The following is a 20426-nucleotide window of genomic DNA, read 5'->3' on the forward strand; positions in this document are numbered from 1 at the left end:
CTTTAAGAGGGTGAAGATTGGATTTTGTACCAGACAAACATGACCATACTCTGACCCACATTTGCGACATCAAGTTTTAGTAGTGACCCTCACCCATTCAGTTTAAGGATGGGTTTAGTCTCGAAGTAGGAGCGCGAGTTAGATGGATATATGGTTAAATTATGTTTAGACTCATGAGAATTAATCCTCCCAAGTCAATTCGGGTCCAAGTAGATTACCTTCCAAGACTTGATTCTGACACCATTTGTAGTGTTATTCATCCTGACATTCTGAACCAAAATATCATGAACACAAGCTCTCTTCATCTTCTTTCCTAGCGAGCCAATGCTAATCCCGTGCCCGGGCCCACAGTCCACATCGTACACGTGCACGTTGTAGCATCCAGTTTGGATAGAGATACAATCATCCCCTATTCCAAGCATCCACACAAGAATTAGCGAGTTCAAATATTTACTTGGTTTATAGATAGACATTACTAAAGTATGGAAAAATTACCGCAACTCAGGCTGGTATTGTAAATGGAGACATCATGGGAGTTCTGAACATGAACTCCATCGGTGTTTTGGCTGTCAGCGGGGGAAGAGACTCTGAAGTTGAAGACCTGAACAGATGTACAGTTATCAAACTTCAAATGGCATTGGGGACTGTTTTCGATGGTGATGCCGGTGACAGTCACATTGTCGCTCCCATAAAATCTCAAAGCCTGTAAATAGAAGCAATTAAGATGTAAATAGAATCGTATAAAACGACTTAAATTAGCTCGTAAAATGAGGGATCATGATCGTACTGTAGGTCTAATTTTAGGCATTTTTGAATCAGTCGAGCCAGTTTCCTGCAAGCATCGTGATTTCAATAATTAATAAATTTGAAATTACACGATACATATAGAGAGTTAAGTAACTGGTTAATATGTGATTACTTCATTGTCTTTGTCCTTAGGCTGCCATCAAGCACTTCCTTGTCCTTCTATAGTACCGTTGCCTTGGATTGTGATGCCGCCTTTGAGTTTCTTGAATTCTATCCAAGACAGGAGATCCTTTTCTGAAACCCATACGTCGGGGTTTGTTGGAGCAATGATTGTGCCATCTAACTGCATATCATCATATGAATATATTTTTTCTCTAGTTTAATTTCGATCGAATTATTTTGCGTAGTTATAGACAGAGTGTTTCAGAAGAAAAACAAATTGGGGGGCAAAAGTACTAATTACATTCAAGAAATTGTATGGGTGATCCTAGAGTCTGTGTATCTACATAGGTCACTCTGAGATTACAGATTATAACTACAGAGGTGAACCGGGAGTCTGTCCTTTCCTTCTCAGAGTTATTTGTGTACAATGAGTAATCTCAAGATTACCCTTGTAGATTAGCAAACTTTTGTTTACATCATGCCTCAGGATACCTGAATGTAATTAGTCCTTAAACACAACGGTGTGCAGACAACAAAAATAGTGTATTTGTTATATGCTGCATATATATGAACAGAGATGGCTCATAAAAACACTACTGATAGCTATTGACGTCGTAAATAACTTTGTTCCCCTGCTTTCTAGTTATGCAACATAAAAGTATAACGAGCATAAAGTTTTGGATATGCAATTTTACCTGAAGGTGGATGAACAAAAACCTTTTTATCTCATACATCTCAGATCTATATACCCTTAACTGTAAGCAAGAATATACCTGAAACACAATGTTACGTTGACAAGGGCCCATGAAAGTCATGGGTGGACTGACGAGGAATTTGTAGCCTGAAGGAACCACAATCGTCGACGCTTCTGCATCACAAGCATTATCCCATGCATCTTGAAATGCCTGCATTTATTTTTATGTTTTCATTGAAGTAACATAGAAAAAAGAGTTCAGATACAGCTGGTATTTTCACCTTGGTGTCATCGGACTCCCCATCTCCCTTAGCTCCATAGTCTAGCACTTTGAAGACTGTTTTATTAGGGATCGGGACCGGACTCGGGCCAGGGTCTGGACTCGGTTCTGGCTTGTGGTGATGCTTATGACGATGATGTTTTTTCTTTGCATAACTTGCATCAAAATATGTGCTCATAACAAGAAAGACAAGGAGAAGAGGAAGCAAAAGGGTTCTGAAATTCATCTTCATGAGTTCAAATATGTGTTCTTTTGTATCAAGCTCTCACCTTCATACTCGACATTTATTACAATTTAGAGAGAAATTACAGAAGCTAAATTTATGGATTTGCATATTGAGAGGGAAAGTGATAGTTACAAGAGCATTAAGAGGGAATAAATTGGCATTATCCTTTGCGATCAGTTCTGTTGAGAGCGGGTCATATTTATTCGAAGCAATCAGTTTGTCGTTTTTTGTATCTTTTAATATTTTGTTTTCATTTATATGTTTAATGCATGGTAAAGTATATGATATAGGAAATAAGCTTAGTTATGAGCGGTGAGATATCCGTTACTGAGAGAAGAAACAAACCGATATTGAGATCCAAAAACCATTAAAGATATGATACTATTGTTATTCAGAAAACAGAAGAGAAACCTTGGTAATCAATATACCTCAAAGTTTTTTGCAGAACCATTTTTGCGATATATCTATGTATACACACACACTATCTATATCTATACTATTTCTAAAAGAGAAAACAAGTGTCAAAACTTTTGCATACCCATTTTACCCTTTACAAATTACTTAATTCTAAATTTGTCCTATGTTTTAACCCTTTTTCCCCAATTACGCTTCTCTTTCTTCCCAACGTCATCCGACTTCTCCCCTGCCCCTGCCCCTCTCGGGCCTCTCCCTCTCTCTCTTCGATAACGCCTAACTCTCCTTCTTCCCTTCCTAATCCGCTCTCTCTCCTGCCCCTCTCACTCTCTCTGTCTTTAAATTAATTCGACATTCGGCCTCCACGCTTCCGATTCTGCCGTTTCTCAATGACAGCCCCTTCTCCCCTGCGTAATAAGCCGACGCCATCTCATCCATCTCCCCAAACCCCAACCCCTCCAAAACCCTAACCCTAACTTCCTGTTGCTCCTCCTCTTCCTCTCTCCTCGACGCCACGAGATCCAGCATCTCTGTTTGATAAATTTTTAATTTAGCAGTATCTGTTTATGCATTTGCTCCTCTACAAATGTTGGTGAATATAATATCCTTGAGCTAGAGAGATATTGATTGATGTTTCCTGTTTCATTTTTTAAGAGCTTTGATCAGAACAAGAGAGAAATGGTTCGGTTGGATGACTTCATATCCCTAGATATATTTGTACAGTCAGCAAGGTATGCATACTCTGATATATAGGATTGAGTCATCTATAGGATATGTGGTTTTCTTATGGTTGTTTAATCCCAAAGAGAATTAGTATGCTTGTAATTCAGAAGCTTTGCTTTATTTAGAATCACATGGATGCTTCATATTACATTTTGACGCATTTTTCTTGTGTAATCTATTACTCACCAACAGTTACATGTGTTTTGTTGCTTGTGTATAATCTAATTTTGTGCCGGTGTGATTTGAATTATTGTAGAAATTTGTGTACACTGCCTAATCCATGAACGACCCTTTTTTTCCCTGTGCAAATTTTTGTTTAATTCCTTCGATACTAGGGAAGGGTGACTCGATTTCAACCAGTTTGTAAACTTGTATATTGATGGAAATTCATTAGCTTCTTGTTATATGTAATAAATATTATTTATTTTAAATTATTGGCATAAATATTATTTATTTTAAATTATTGGATTCAACAATAACACAAGCTATCATGTTGACTCTTTTTCACTCTCATTGTATGTTTATCGCCATGCTAATTGAATATTTTCCTGGTTTGTAATGTGATGCTGAATATTAGTTATTTGCAGTTAAGATCAACTAATTTTTTCTTGATTGTACGATCACTGTTATCACGCACACCATATATATATATATATATATATAGAGTAAAACTTGTGTCAACTTAAGTGGACGTCCACTAAGTTTTTTAGTCATTGATGATCACTTGATTGAGCTACATTATGGATGATCCGCTCCGTTGAACTTGATCTATATATTCTAAAACCCCAACACACTAAATTTGGGATGAATCCGTCGTGGTTTGACCTTTCATCCACTCGTATCAATTTTAACGGTTTTGAATGAATAGAACTTTTTACATGGCTCGACGGAGGGTCAAACCACGACGGATTCACCCCAAATTTGGTTTGTTGGGGTTTTAGAATATGTAGATCAAGTTCAACGGAGCGGATCATCCACAATGTAGCTCAATCAAGTGATCATCAATGACTAAGAAACTTAGTGGACGTCCACTTAAGTTGACACAAGTTTTTCTCTCTCTCTCTCTCTCTCTCTCTATATATATATATATATATATATATATATGGTTGAATATTATGGTTTCCTTCTCTATAGACAATATTCCTATCCTGTGAATATTGTTTATTCGACATTCTCTTGTGTCATTGTGTATAAGTTCAATGCCTTTAATTATGGAAACATTATGGATTTTGACCTTGTAGTTTCTTAATATGCATCACGTGCAACGCACGTATTAGCATACTAGTTTCTATTAAAGAAAAAACCATTATCAAAACTTTTGCATACCCAAATGCCCTTTTCAAATTTTGTAACTTCTATTTTATCCTATATAACTCTAAATATTCGCCCTTTCCCTGCCGCGCCCCTCCGCAACGCCTCTTCCTTCTCTCTGCATTCTTTCCATTTCTCAACCACTGAAGAAACGCTATGAATCCCCTCCGCCTCTTCATCCCACCCGCCGCCCCCTCATTAACCGTTCCCCTCCTCTGCCGCTCTAACCACCCGCCCCCCTATGCCTCTTCCTCTCCGATTGTTATGATTATTTCGTTTCTCCACCAACAAAACCCTCAACCTCAGCAAGCAGCCAGAGCCTCTCGAGCTCCTAACGAAACCCGAGAAGCCCGAAAACCCCAATTCCTCCGAGCCTGAAACCCCCTCTGAAGATTTCAGCGAAGCCCTAGCTCCCTTCCTCAAATTCTTCAAATCCGACGAATCCGAATCCGACTCCGATGACGGAGCCATCAAATTCGCTGATACCCATGAACCTATTAGCCCGAAACTCGAAGAGGTGACCGATGTCAGTGTGAAGTACTACGAGCCCAAAAGAGGGGATTTTGCTGTAGGTGTTGTTGTTTCGGGCAATGAGAACAAATTGGATGTGAACGTGGGTGCTGATTTGCTCGGGACGATGCTGACGAAGGAGGTGATGCTGTTGTATGGTGCGGAGTTGGATTATTTGCTTTGTGATCTTGAGAAGGAGAGGGAGAGGAAGGAGTTTATGGTGAAGGGGAAAATGGGGGTTGTGAGGGATGAGGAGGTTTTGAGTAGGGAGAAGGTAGAGGGGAGGCCGGTGATAGAGATGGGGACTGTGCTTTTCGCGGAGGTTTTGGGCCGGACGCTTAGCGGTTTGTCGCTGCTTTCGTCGAGGAGGATGTATCGGAGGCTTGCGTGGTATCGAGTCAGGCAGGTTCTTGATTTTTCCATATTTATCTTTTAAACTTGCTGAGATATTTTTATATTTTCATACAAATTTTGGGTTTCCATCACTTCTTTTCAGATCATTAAAGCACTTAACCTGTATAGGATGAAGACTGGAACTGATAACTTCTTCTGGGTATAAGTTTTAAATTGAATTTTTTGTCCAATAAATCTGTCAATTCACTAATTTTACTAGAATTTGAAAGTTTAAAGTTTGACACAACATGTAGATTCATCTTGACAAAAAGGTGATCAAGCAACATTTATCATTACTTATTCTTATTTCTCATTCTTAATCTTCAGTTGGTTGCTTAATATCTTACCTTTCCCCCCTTTTTTCGGCTTGATAGTTGTTGATGTCAGGGGTCTGAGATTGATAGGAGTAGTAGAAAGCTATCAAAGCAAATTAAAATTTTATTTTATCTCTATTATCCCAAATAATTTGTTATTTATGTTCTCCTGTGAAGTAAATTAGGCACTGTGATCAGTCGTTAATTAATTTATGAATAACAAGTATAAGGAAAATTAATTAATTATCTGAAAAACAGTGACTTATATCTTCAGATATGTTTGATCAGAATATAAGCATTTATATCACAAATATCGAGTTCATTGTATATTCTACTGGTTTTAAATTAGACTGTTTAGGAGCGTTAATTTCACTAAGAGTTTGGATATTGTACAATCTTAAAGATGATTTCACTAAGAGTTTGGATATTGTACAATCTTAAAGATGATTTTACTAAGAGTTTGCATAGTGGTGCTATCTTTTTGTAGTTAGTAAAATCATTTTGGAAAATTATTTCGTTGAGCTTGTAGGAAATTCAGGAATCATCATTAAGCTTTTTCCCATGATCATATATTCAAAACTATGCATGATGTACAACCAAATATGTTGTGTCAATTAGCTCTGTAGCTTTAAGTTTTATAGGCCGTCAAACTATTTGATCATCATCAGAACATTTGAAGCTGTTATATCCCAATTATTGTTAGATCTTGGATGTTGAAACTGTTAAACTGTCTATATATTTATTCAATTATCAATCATTTTATTATAATTTATTTGAAAATCGTTAAGCATCAGTTTACCTAGCAAACAAGACATTATCTTTGTACTACTCCTTGCTAAGATTAATAAATTTGACAACCCATCCTCATTGTTAGTTTTATTCGATTGCTACTTTATGGATGTTAATCACCCAAAAACCAAGTTATATTAGATTCTGCAAATAAATTTTTAATTAGTTATAAACAAGCTAACTCAAGTGTTAGCCTTTTGCATTCCAGAGAGGTATGATCAGCCCACAACCTTATAAAAACAAATGGTTATAAGACACAATTATAACAAAATGGAAGTCCATAGAGCTTTTGATATTTTGCACCTTTAGCTTTTAAATTTTTAAAACTGACAATAGTTTTAAAACTGACAATAGTTTTTAAACTTAACTTGATCCTTTGTGTGTAGCAAGTCTTGTTAAAGTTTATTTTAATCTTTGCACGTGACTATAATTTTATGAGGTTCAGTTTTATGAAGTTTATTGGGTTTAAATCTATAAATTTATAAGCTTCCAGGATTTTTTGGTAGTAATTATGATTTTATTACGTTCATTGGGGTTTATTCTATGAAATTATGAAGATTTAGACTTGTTTATACAAACCTTTGTGTTTTCAATTGATATCTATATATGATTATGTTAAAAAACCATGAAATGAATTCCAGAGTTTTAAACATAAAATACTTTAATTATTAAAATAAAAAATATGTTGTTTCTTTCGATATAAATTTTAGCAGTATTGTTATAGGCGTCAAAAATTACCCATAGGTTCCCGCATGCAGCTCAGGATGAAGAGAAGACGATGAACGTCATTATCCGAGTCAAAGAGGATTATCCGAATTAAAGAGGATCATCTGAAGCCGTAAAGAAGCAAACAAACATATGAAGCGAGTCGGCGAAGCGTAAAAGTAAATGAAATGCGCGAAACAGAGAAACAACACAGCCAGCCTCGTGTTTCGAACCCAGAGTGCAAAACACCTAAAGTTGTTTCGCACCTTGTGTGAAACACTCATGAGTGTTTCGCATAGGTGCGAAACACACCTGACTATTTCGCACAGATCAGCCTCCGGAACGCGTTTTTGATGGTTTTCGATCGATTTTGACGTTTCCGGAGCTTCCTTAACTACATTGAGGTTATCCTTAAATGTGGGAGAGTTGTAATTAACTAAAAATAAGGCTAAATCATAAATTCTTATCCAAAATAGGGCACCCAAAGCCTATAAATACACTCTTGGGCCCCTATACATGGGGGATCTAAAAATTCGGAGCTTAGAGGCGAGTTGCTAACCCTGTGAGAGGAGAGCCACGAATTTCAGATCTAAAAGCGAGATCTTGGCGAATTCTTCACTATAAAGAGGAGTTCGATAGAGCTATAGCCCCTGTATCAGTTTCCTTAAGATCATAGTGACGTTGTGATCTTGAGAAGAGTACTTATCTCACATCATTGAGAATTTACTTCAGTTCTTATTTCCTCTATGAAATGAGATCAATCGGATCTGATACTCGGTGGTCAATGGATCAAAGAGTCCCCAGCATAGGCAAAGATCCCGTACAAGTAGCGATCGATAAATGATCATGCGTGTGTTTCTAGGAAGTCTTCATTTATTTTTATTCGTGTAAGAAAAGTCATATAAAAAGGCTCCTTCTTTCGAATCTTGTAAATCGATAAACGATTATAATAGATTCCGCAATGAAAAAGATTTCTGACACAAATACGTTGGCGACCATAGTGGGAGCCAACAGCCTCTCTGTCGAGGTTGTCGTGTCGCAACCAAGGACCAAGATCCCGATTGATGCAGCGGTTGAGTATGAATTCGACCAACAGAAGTTTGAGGAGTATGTCTCATCCTCCTCCTCCAGATCCTCCTCCCCTCGCAAGTGTAGGAATATCTCTTCTTTGAAGAAGGTTCGTAGGTCTTTAGATCTGAAGACCCGGTGCGATGACTCCCGCCCAGTTGTTGAAGATTCCTCTCTCAACGCCCCTCTGGCATCTAATGAAGCCAGATCTGCTACACGCAACAACTCCTCTTCAGTCAAGGAGTTATGCGTTGAGGGCGCACTAATTCTGACGAAGAGGGCTTGTCAGAGGCAGTGTCAATGCCTTGCATGTTAACTTGCCAAAACCTTAGAATCGGTTGACGGAATACATTATCATACATATCTGGAGTTTAGGAGGCGTCAAGTGACTAAGCCACCACAACAGCAAGTAATTGATTCCTCCTCCAAACCATCAACCAACAAGTGGGTCAGGGTCAAAAGGACTCGCTCAACTCTCGAGGAACGTAGCCAGAAGCGTCGTGCACTGCTTGCGCACGCACGAATTCTTGTACAGAAAGCGCAGGAATTGCAGAAGGAAGAGGTGGCCAAAGAAACACCAAAATCACGGCAAGTCTGGATGTCGAAGTCCAAGATAACGCCAAAATCAACTTGGACAATCACTGAATCAGCCCCTCCAGGCCGAGACAGTCTGAACTGTCTCATACCTAGCCGAGACAGTACAGACTGTCTTGTACCTGGCCGAGATAGCACTAACTGTCTCACGCCAACTAAAGCCCCTATGGGTGTTTCTTAGCTTTCGTTGGCCTTCGTTCCTGCTCCGGTCACTCCCGTACCTCCGGCGAAGCCTTACAGTAGTGTGGATTTATCCAAATTCAAGATTGTGATGGAGGATCACCTCGGTCCTCTACACGAAGATCGAGGTAAAGTCCCAATAAAAACGCTTGGGTTTGGTGAACAAATCCCGAGCGACTCTTCAGGCTGGGAGTTGTATACGTCCTCCCAACAAGTCAATACCTATAACCGTCCGCTTGGGGGGTGCGTGTCGAAGAACAAGAGCCCATTAAGGTTCTACCCTCGCGAAAGTGTAGTTCCAAACATGCGACTCCTGAGGACACCAATAAGGTGTCACATTCTCAGAAGAAAGCGTGTCCGTCAGACGACGACGTTACACCTGGAAAGTCGTGCCAACACATGATAAGTTACTCCGGTCATCATGCTGATGAGTTGTACTATTGGCCTGGGGGTAACGGACGAGTCTCGAATGAGAAATTCCCGAGAAACTGACTCTTACTGTCATTGTGAGAGGCTTATCAGGACAGTATTATCAGAATGTAGTTACCCTAAGATCGCTCCACAGAGGGTCTTAATATTCTAAAGGCTTTCCACCGAAGCGTCAAAGCTTAAATCAAGACACTTCCGTAAGAGAAGATCAGCTGTCCAAGGTAACAAACTCCCTGAATTCACCATTAACATGGCTGATAAAGGAAAGTCAAAACGGCATTCAAATGATTCTGATCCTGACTTTAGCCTAAGAGGAAGAGTCAATCCAAGAATATCCCAGCAAATGTCTCAATTCCAATTGAGAGCCACCAAACACAGGGATTATCAGAGAATGCATGAAGGTCTGTCTTTGGATGATAAAGTATCAGACGCTTGCTCCGCAGTCGCTTCAGACTAAACAATGTCTAGCATGGGACTAACCCGCGAGGCATTCACCATCACTCCTGATCAGCTAACCTAAATAATCCAAGAAGCTCTGGCCAAGCAAAACGAAGAGCTTAGGGCTGAAATGAAGATGGAGAGGGAGTTGACCATGCAGCAAATGAGAAAGTTGCAGACTCAATCTCATCAACAACTGGAGCTAAGTCAGAGGGCTGAATCTAGTCGTTGTGCTCAAACCGACGCAGATGATAGCGACGGATGTAGATGAACATATTTTTGCTGATACTCCTAACAGCAATAACATTAGGGGTGGTCCGGTTGATCCTCCTCAACACCCCCCCTAAAAAAAAAGATGGAGACAATAAAATGATGGAATAGCTTGAGAACAAGGTCAACGCCTTGATGTCGGGTTAAGAAGTGAAGAAGACCGGCATACTGTGTCCATACCCGAGGGAGTGAGTTGATTCCGTATCCGGTAAACTTCAACCTAATTAACTTCACACTATTTGATGGGAGAGGCTCGCCAACCCAATGTAGGCGTCTAAAAATGCTTATATGTGTTCTCATACAGTTTAAGACAAAGAGAAGACGATGAACGCTATTATCTAAGTCTACGGATCAGATCCGGTTAGCAGAAGATTGGTAAACAATGCTTTTACTTTACGAAAGAAGTAATCGCAGCAACGATAATCTTGATAAAGCAAGATCACGGCTCTTCTCGGGATTAAGACTAAGCTTAAATCCGGAGGAATGAGAAGAACAAGTCTCAGATCTCTCGAACTCTCACTTTGTTGAGGAACTCCACTAAGATCTGCTAACTCTCTGAAATTCGTGCTCCAATCTCTAATTCGACAGCACTTCGTCCTCTTGATTTTTAGATACTCCTCGAACTTCAGTTGGTCAAATTTGTACTTGACTTCTTCGTCAACCGGGATCTGGATCCGTGGTTACGGCACGACAGCTTCTGCAGCGAAGCTGTTGGCTCCCACTATTAGAGTCCAGATATAACGCTTGGAATTTTATCTACTAATCTTTGATAATTATCAAACCCCTTCGTGTTAAGTCCTTATCACTTAACACCAAGAGCCCCTACCGAGTGATTGTACAAGTTAACACTCTGTGATTTGTACTCCCACTCCCACTGTCCACTCGGTCAAACCTTCCTACAGTTAGGACCACAACCAAAATCCCCTCTCGATTCATCCAATGAACGAGAGGTCCACGAATCGAGTGATCAAATCTTCCTACAGTTAGGATCGTCTCAAACCTCCTACTCGGTCAAACCTTCCTACAGTTAGGACCGCATCCAAAATCTCCTCTCGATTCCTCCAATGAACGAGAGGTCCACGAATCAAGTGATCAAACCTTCCTACAGTCAGGATCGTCTCAAACCTCCCACTGTGGTCGTCAGCGTGTTTGGGGTCAGAAATTACTGTTTTTATTGTCATCAAATCTATTACAACTTTAGCTATTATAATAAACTCAAATAAATAAAAAGTCGATCTTTTTATAAGATCTTCTTACATAATGAAAATATAAGATTACAATTCCTTCAAACAACACACAACAGATGTTTATCGCCTATTGTTTGCGTGAGATCTTTGCCTGTGCCAGGGGCGTTGAAATCCGTGGACCGCCACGGATCAGATCCGGTTGACAGATTAAGTTGATCAAAGCTCTTAGTTTACGAAGGAAGTAATCACAACAGCGGTAATCTCGACTAAGCGAGATCACGTCTCTTCTCGAGATTTAAGACCAAACTTAAATCCGGAGGAATAGGGGACGGGTCTCAGATCTCTCGAACTCCACTCTTTATGCACAGGAATTCGCTAAGATCTGCTAACCCTCATTGTAAATTCGTGCTCCAATCTCCAATTCAACAGCAGTTCGTCCTCTTAATTTCCAGATGAAATGAGCCCCTAGGCTTGTATTTATATGCTTCGGTTGTGGGGTTTTCTGATAAGAACGATGGATTTGGCCTTATCCTCAGTTGACAACCATCTAACCATGTGTAGAGATGATATCAAGGTAGTTGGGAACCTCTAGAATAGAAGAAATCTCGTGCAAACCCGTCGAAAACCGTCAAAACGCGTTTTCGGATGAAATCTGCCGAACCAGGTTCAAACAAACCGAACCGGGTGCAAATCGAACCGAACCAGGTGTGAATCGAACCGAACCGGGTGCGAACCGACGTGAACTACCACTTGGTGGCTCGGCCTGGTCCGAGCCACCAATTGGTGGCTCGGCCTTGGTCGAGCCAGTTCGTACCACCTCGAGTATTTTGGCTCTAACACTCTCGTCTGATCTCGGAATGAGGTGATTCAAGATGCGTTAGAAAGCAGACAAAGAGTCCTACAAGTTTTATCTTTTGCATTTCTCTAGAATTAAATCACATCATGGCTAAAATGTCAGTTCTTTGTACGAGCCACCAAATGGTGGCTCGGCACTGTGCGAGCTAGTTCGTACATTCTCGGGTATTTTGGCTCTAACTCTCTCGTCCGATCTCGGAATGAAGTGATTCAAGATACGTTGAAAATCTGGAGAAGAGACCTACAACTTTTAATAGTTGAGCTACACATGGTGTGTGCAAGTCACACATGGTATTTTGTCTAATTGGTGGCTCGGCCTTGGCCGAGCCAGTTCATACTACCTCGGGTATTTTAGCTCTAACTCTCTCATCCGATCTTAGAATGAAGTTATTCAAGATACATTGGAAAGATGGAGAAGAGACCTATAATTTTTATCTTTTGAGTTTCTCCAGAATAAAATCATATCATGTCTTAAATGTTAGTTCTTTGTGAGACCCACCAAATGGTGGCTCGGCACTGTGCGAGCCAGTTCGTACGTCCTTGGGTATTTTGGCTCTAACTCTCTCGTCCGATCTCAGAATGAGGTGATTCAAGATGGGTTGGAAAGCTGGAGAAGTGACCTAAAACTTTCAATGGCCGAGCCACACATGGTGTGTGCGAGTTACACATGGTGTTTCGCCCCTTTTGGGCGAAACACAACTCCTATCTGGGTTGTTTTGCCATTTCGTGTATCACGTTGACTCATACGTTTCACCGATTCGCATCATACATTTTGTTAAGTTGGAGGTAACCAGTGAACATGTTAGCCATTTGGAGCTAGTCGATGAGCGCACGGGCCATTCGGAGCTGGCTGATGAGCGCGCGAGCCACTTGGAGCTGGCTGATGGCTGGCTGATGAGTACGCGAGCCACTTGAAGCTGGCTGATGAGCGCGAGGGTCACTTGGAGGTGGCTGATGAGCGTGTGGGCCACTTAGAGGTGGCCGGTGAATATGCGGGCCACTTGGTTTGCCATTTTAGTGACTGATTAGTGTGCGAGCTACTTGGTGGTGGCCGGTGAGCATGTGGGCCACCTGACGTTGGCCGTTCTGGTGGTTCGTCGCCACGTCATTAATGTTTCGTCGATTCACTTCATGCGCTTGTCGGCGTCAGATGATCCTCTTTGACTCAGACAATCCCTTTCGACTTGGATAATGGCGTTCATCGTCTTCTCTTTGTCTTGAGTTGTGTGAGAACACATAAAAGCATTTTTAGACGCCTACACCCAACACTTGATCTACTTCAAATTTCACTTGGGGTATGATCTCTGTAATGAGCCCTTAATGATTCGGTCATTCGTAGACACCCTTCGTAGGGACGCCTTTGATTGGTATCGACGTCTCAAGCTAAAGAGCATCAACAGCTGGGACGACATGGAAAGCTTGTTTCTCAGCAACTTTTTCGATGATGATACTGAGGTGTCGATCGGAATTCTGCTAGATGAGAAGTAGGAAGACGGGGAGTTAGTCGACAATTTTGTCAAGCGCTTCTAAAACAATACGATGAATTGCCGAGACCCGGTCATGGATGAGTTCATTCTTCAAACTTATCATAACAACCTCTCCCTCGATATTCTGGAAGCCATGGGGATTAGCCCATCCAAGACCTGGAAAGAGTTGAAGATGCACAAAGAACAAGCTGAGCATTTTCTCAAAAGAAAGAAGATTGAGAGAAGCCAACCAATGACGAATTTCACTGTTCAAAGTAAAGGAAAGGCACCTGCAACTACTGTGGATGCCAATCAAATGTCACAACAGCAACCCCGGAGGCAACAGAGGACTCCCTATCTGAGATCCCAGAAGGAGTATTCTTTCGAAGATGATAAAGTTTCATCCATCTTTAAGTACCTTCTCACCAACAGCAATATCAAGCTGCTACCTATTACGAATCAGGAGGAAGCTAGCAAGACTTTGGATTCAAAATACTGTGCATATTATAGAAGGGTCCATCATCCCACAAAGGCATGTTTTGTCCTCAAAGATAGCATCCAAGTCTTGGTCGATGCCGACATCATAACGGCACAAAGAGCTAAATGAGAACGGCCAAAACAACGATAAGTATACGAGTATAGACTGCATCTTCTTGAACCTCTGACGGGTATATGAGGTTAAACTAATTCCTAAAAACTCGAGTATAAACTGCATCTCCTTGAACCTCCAACGGGTATATGAGGTTAAACTAATTCTCAAAAACTCCGATGAGTATACGAGCATAAAATGCTTCTCCTAGACTTCGATGAGTACACGAGTATAAACTACTTCTCCTTGAACCTTCGACGGATATACGAGGTTAAACTAATTCCCGAAGACTCCAATGAGTATACAAATATAAACTGCTTCTCCCAGACTCCAATGAGTACATGAGTATAAACTACTTCTCCATGTTCCTCCGATGGTATACGAGGTTAAACTGCTTCCCTTATTTTCAACAATGGAAAGTTCCTGGAGAATACTATACATGGTGTTCTTAAGGATAATCTAACAACATAGCTAAGAATAATACGCTCCTCGTTGGACTCAATTTCGCCAAAAAAATTAGGGGTCGATACGAAGTTCGAGGAGAATATAAATTTAGAAATCGAGACCTGATTCCGTGGCAACGTTACCCACCAATGGGAAGTTCTTGGATAATATTATGCATGATATTCTTAAGGATAACCTGAGATTAGCTGATTATTCAAGATGAAGACCAGTCATCTGAATGATTCATTCTTAATAATGATAAAAAAAATGATTAAGAACCTCCCATTATGGCTATTTAATCATTTTCAAGATGATTAAAACCCTCTCACTGTAACTTTTCGAGCACTCTTTCATCGAGATGAAATTCAATGACTTCATCGGGTTAATCTTTCCTCATGAAACTCCTACAGTGTAATTATAGAGTGCTTGATGATTCACAGTCCTCCACCATAAAACCCCTCACTGATCAAATTAACTGACATTGGGTTCACCAAAATTCTTCATGGTTAAAAACCTTCAAACTCCCACTGTGTCTAGCCTTTAACAATCTCACTGTTGAAATCTGGACATGACCCTCAAAATTTTAATCTGCTGATCCATGGCGATTATCGAACCCCTTCATGTCAAGATCTTGCCACTTAACACCGAAAACCCCCACTAAGTGATTTGTATAAGTCAACATTTTTACTGTTATTTGTACCTACACTTCCACTATTTCTTGGTCAAACCTTCCTATAGTTAGGACTAAAACCAAAATCCCCTCTCGATTCCTTCCATGAATGAGGGGTTTACTTTCAAATCGAGCGATCAAAGCTTCTTATAGTTAGGGTTACCTCAAACCTCCCACTTGGTCAAACCTTCCTACAGTTAGGGCTAAAATTATAACTCCCTCTCAATAAACGAGAAATTCACCTTTAGATTAGGTAATCAAACATTCCGATAGTTAGGATTATATGAATCTTTTTTATTCTTGAAATGAAGATCTCACTTTGAATTTCTTTTGTAGCAGGAGATAAAATATAAAATTATTCCTCTCCAGCACCGGGTTCGTCTTTGCCCCAAGAGAAGACATAATTTTCTCAACACCAAAATCCATGCTTTTTCATGTATGGGGGACTTTATCTTGATCCTTTATTAGAGAAAAGTCTACGTCTCACCCATATTGTCGGGTGGTTCGTTCCCGTAAAAACAATAAAGTCTACGTATTCAATATCGTAGCCAGTGATTGTTATTAAATTAATGACCTCTGAATCCATACCTTTCACGCATGGGATATTTTATCTCGATCCTTTATTAGAGATAAGTCTACGTCTCACACACGTTGTCGGGTGATCCGTTCTTGTAAAAATGATAAAGCCTACTTATTCGATGTCGTAGCCAGTGATTATTATTAAATTAATGATCTTTGAATCCATACCTTTTATGCATGAGAGACTTTATCTCGATCCCTTATTAGAGATAAGCCTATATCTAATACATGTAGCCTACATATTCAATGTTGTAGCATTAAGTCTAAGAGAGTTCATTCTTTTAGTACAACGTTACATGTAGAACGAACTTATACAATCTACATGCTAGCCTGACTCAAACGGTAGTCGATAAAGTCTCATCAAATCCGTTGATGAATGAGGGTTTTCCAAAAATCCTATAACAAGCAGCTCGTGACGACAGATTTGATCTCAATTTGTATGGAGTCTGCAGTGGTAGTCAAAGCCTTGGTAACCTCCTCCTCCATAACATTGCTTTAATAGTCACTGACACACTAACTTCATCAGTTGGACTCGTGACTCGAGCACCTAGGATAGCTTTAGAGATAGTAGATGTATCAGCACCAACGGCCTGGCCCTACAATTAAATCTCGAACAAAGAGCTCAACCTAGCGAGTGTTTGATGCATTCTCAGCTTGTTTTTCCCAAACTCTGAGAAGTATATGAGTATAAACTGCTCCTTCACACTCGAACGCCTTAAGAGCTTAAACTGTGTAGACTCCAGTTAGTGTCTGAGTATAAAATGTATTCATGCTGCAACGGAGCTCGACGCCGGTCAACGCGTCAACAATTTTGCCAAAATCAGGCTCATGATAATTTTTAGGTCAAAGAATTATTTCGGGGAGTTTAAATGCAATTCAGATATAAACTCCCGATAAAGATGATCAATTCAACGTCAACTCAATGATACGAGCTAGTTCGGACATCAACAATCAACTTTAATTTCAGATTTTGACAACGGTCAGATGATAAACGTAGCACCGAAAGGATTTTAGACTATTCAACAAAATACTGAATAGACTTAAAACTGAAGAAGTCAATGAATTGAAGGTTAGGCCTACCATATCCAAAATATTCTAGTCTCCTCTATAAAAGGATGACACTGAAACACTTTGAAGGGGGTATCTGTAGGCATCAAAAATTACCTATAGGTTCTCTCACATAGCTCAGGATGAAGAGAATGAAGAGAAGATGATGAATGTTATTATCCTAATCAAAGAGGATTATTCGAATTAAAGAGAATCATTCGATGTCGTAAAGAAGCAAACAACTGTATGAAGCGAGTCGACGAAGCGTACGAGTCAACAAAACGTGCGAAACGGCAAAACGAAGGAGAAACGACATAGCCAGCCTCGTGTTTCGCACCCAGAGTGCAAAACACCCAAAGGTGTTTCTCACCTTGTGTGAAACACTCGTGAGTTTTTGAATGTTTCGCACAGGTGCGAAACACACATGACTGTTTCGCACATATCAGCCTCCCAGGACGCGTTTTTGACGGTTTTCGATCGTTTTTGACGGTTCCGGAGCCTCCCTAACTGCCTTGAGGCTATCCTTAAACGTGGGAGCACTATTCTTAACTGAAGATAAGGCTAAATCATGAATTTTTATCTGAAAATAGGGCATCCAAAGCCTATAAATACACCCTAGGGCCCCTATACACGGGGGATCTAGAATTTTGGAGCTAGGAGGCGAGTTGCTAACCCTGTGAGAGGAGAGCCACGAATTTCAGATCTAAAAGCGAGATCTTGGTGAGTTCTTTAGCATAAAGAGGAGGAGTTCAATAAAGTTACAGCCCCTGCATCCGTTTCATTAAGATCATACGTTGTGATCTTGGGAAGAGTACTTATCTCACATCGTTGAGAATTTACTTCAGTTCTTATTTCCTCTATGAAACGAGATCAACCGGATATGATACTCAGTGGTCCATGGATCAAAGAGTCCCTGGCATAGGCAAAGATCCCGTGCAAGCAGCGATCGATAAACGATCATGCGTGTTTATAGGAATTCTTCATTTATTTTCATTCGTGTAAGAAAAGTCTTATAAAAAGGCTCCTTCTTTCGAATCTTGTAAATCAATAAACGATTCTAATGGATTCCGCATTGAAAAAGATTTCCGACGCAAACAATCTTTCATTTACAACTTATCAACAAGCATTATGCATGAATTATGTTTTCAGTAGAGTCGCAAATGTAGTGTTTATTTGGTTGCTCCCTTGAACTAATTTTATGCGCGCCATAAAATTCCATACCTTCACTTCTTGCATGTATACATGACAGAATTAGATTAAACATAGGAACATGTGGAAAATCTCTAAATTGGAGGTAATGTGTATCACTTGCTATTTGCTACTCGCATTCTTACACTAAACAACACATTATAGAATTCATTCTGGTGTTTATGCATGTCATCCTTGCACAGAACCCATACTTATCTCTTGTGCCAATGGCTGAGGAGACTAAAAATTCCGGTATCAAATTCACTCCAATAAATGATCAAATTTCAATCTATCAAATTCCCTCCAATAAATTATTAATCTGACTTTTATTGGTCTTCCTTCTTGTTCAGTGATGCTTGAATTTCGTCGATATTACCACTGAGAAGATTAGTTTACATTTCCCTCACACTTCACTATTTGCTGGATCAGTTAATGTACAAAAATTAATTAGAAAAATGACAGCTCAAAGAAATATGCGTATCATAGTTACCATCTTTCAATAACTCTGATTGCATCAGCTATAAGACCAAATTAATAATTCATTTGCAACTGCAGAACTATATTAGTTTGTGTGTTTTGTTAGCTTGAAAGAATTAAAAGAGTATCTACTTTGAAGCTACATTTAGACATACCCATCACTTTCATACTTCCAACATAATTTGTTTATGCATCACATATCAGACATGATAAAAGCAACATATCTTATCTGATTGAGAATTGGCACCATTAACCTAAATCCATATTTGTGAACTTGCAAGTGCTCCCTCAAAATTTTCTAGAAAGCAACTATACATATTAGTTGATTTCCTCCATATATTAACATTTTGCTGGGCATATGGGGGTTAGTGGTTCATTTTTTAGTGCTAAAAAGAAGTATCTAATGCTAATTAGGTATTGATAATGCCGAGTACGCTTGATATAGGGGTCATTTGGATCCAGAATACATAATAAAGAAGACAGAGGACTTCAAACGAAGCCGTACATGAAAGCCTCCTCGCATGCAACTCATGCCATTGGGGTTAGCTCAGTGCATTGCTAGCTCAAAACCAAACAACCGATTAGCTTAAGCTTTCAGTAAAGGGATTTCACGAGTTGCAAACACTATTCATCTTGTTCCCTCTGGAATCCTTAATGAGGAAAACTTGTGCGTTATTGGAAACGGAGTCGTAGTACATCTTCCTGGTTTATTTAAAGAAATTGATGGTCTGGAGTCTAATGGTGTTACTTGCAAGGGAAGAATGTTGGTGTCTGATCGTGCACATTTGTTGTTTGATTTCCATCAAGTTGTAGATGGGCTACGAGAAGCTGAACTTGCAAACTCATCATCGGGACTACCAAGAGAGGAATCGGGCCTTGCTATTCAAGCAAGACTATCCATAATGGGATCAGGGTTTGTGATCTGAGGCATATGAATACCTTTCATGATAAACTCGAGATTCCGCTGAAAGATGCAACTTTAAGTGTTCGCGGGAAAAATTGTAGCTTTCATTGACGTCATTGTACACTCTTTAGTAATTGTTTATCGATTACAAAGATCCGATCTTTTTATAAGATCCGGTTACAACGAGATCAAAGAAAAAATAAGAAGATTACAACTTTCCTTTTTCGAACGAATCGCGAGATCCTGTTTTGCGGTCTCTCGCTTTTGTGGGTTCTTCGTCTGCGTCGGGGTTAATCCGTGGACCACCGCGCGATCTAGATCCGGTCGGATCTACACGATATGATGAGTATTATTTCGCGAAGGAAATAATAGCCGGGGGGATTAATTCACCAAGGAAATAATCACCCTAGTAATCGAAATCGACCAAGCGAAATCGAGACTCTTCTCGGGACCAAAAACCAAGTTTTGATCCGGAGGATAACCGTGTAGATCTCAGATCTGATCTCTCTCGAACTCCTACCTTATTTGGCGTGGGTGATCGCCAAGAACCAGATCTGATATGTCCAAGTCTTCAAAGTTCCAAAGCTTCAATCTTTTTAAGTTTTGAGCCTTCAATCCAGCAGAGCTTCGCCTCCAAAAATTCCAAGTCCTCTTAAAAATCAGCCCTCCTTCTCTATTTATAGGCCTCTCAATCCAGATCTGGGCTCAGATCTGGGCCCAGATCTGGGTGGCTCGGCCAGGTGGCTCGGCCACCTAGGTGGCTCGGCCACCGA

General features: G+C 40.1%; 1 protein-coding gene and 1 pseudogene across 1 annotated transcript in view; one reads left to right on the plus strand and one right to left on the minus strand.

Moving 5' to 3' along the window:
- The window catches only part of LOC109839315, a 3203-nt pseudogene extending 1094 nt beyond the window's left edge, over positions 1-2109 (minus strand).
- Positions 4826-20426, plus strand: part of LOC109839319 — a gene marked incomplete at its 5' end in the record, with an annotated part of 31860 nt that continues 16259 nt past the window's right edge. Inside the window, 2 exons of the mRNA XM_020407751.1 lie at positions 4826-5473; positions 5564-5620. Of these exons, the coding sequence (XP_020263340.1) occupies positions 4826-5473; positions 5564-5620 (705 nt within the window). The remainder of the gene's footprint in view (positions 5474-5563; positions 5621-20426) is intronic.

The sequence above is a fragment of the Asparagus officinalis genome, chromosome 1, assembly GCF_001876935.1.
Source record: "Asparagus officinalis chromosome 1, Aspof.V1, whole genome shotgun sequence".
Lineage (NCBI taxonomy): Eukaryota > Viridiplantae > Streptophyta > Magnoliopsida > Asparagales > Asparagaceae > Asparagus > Asparagus officinalis.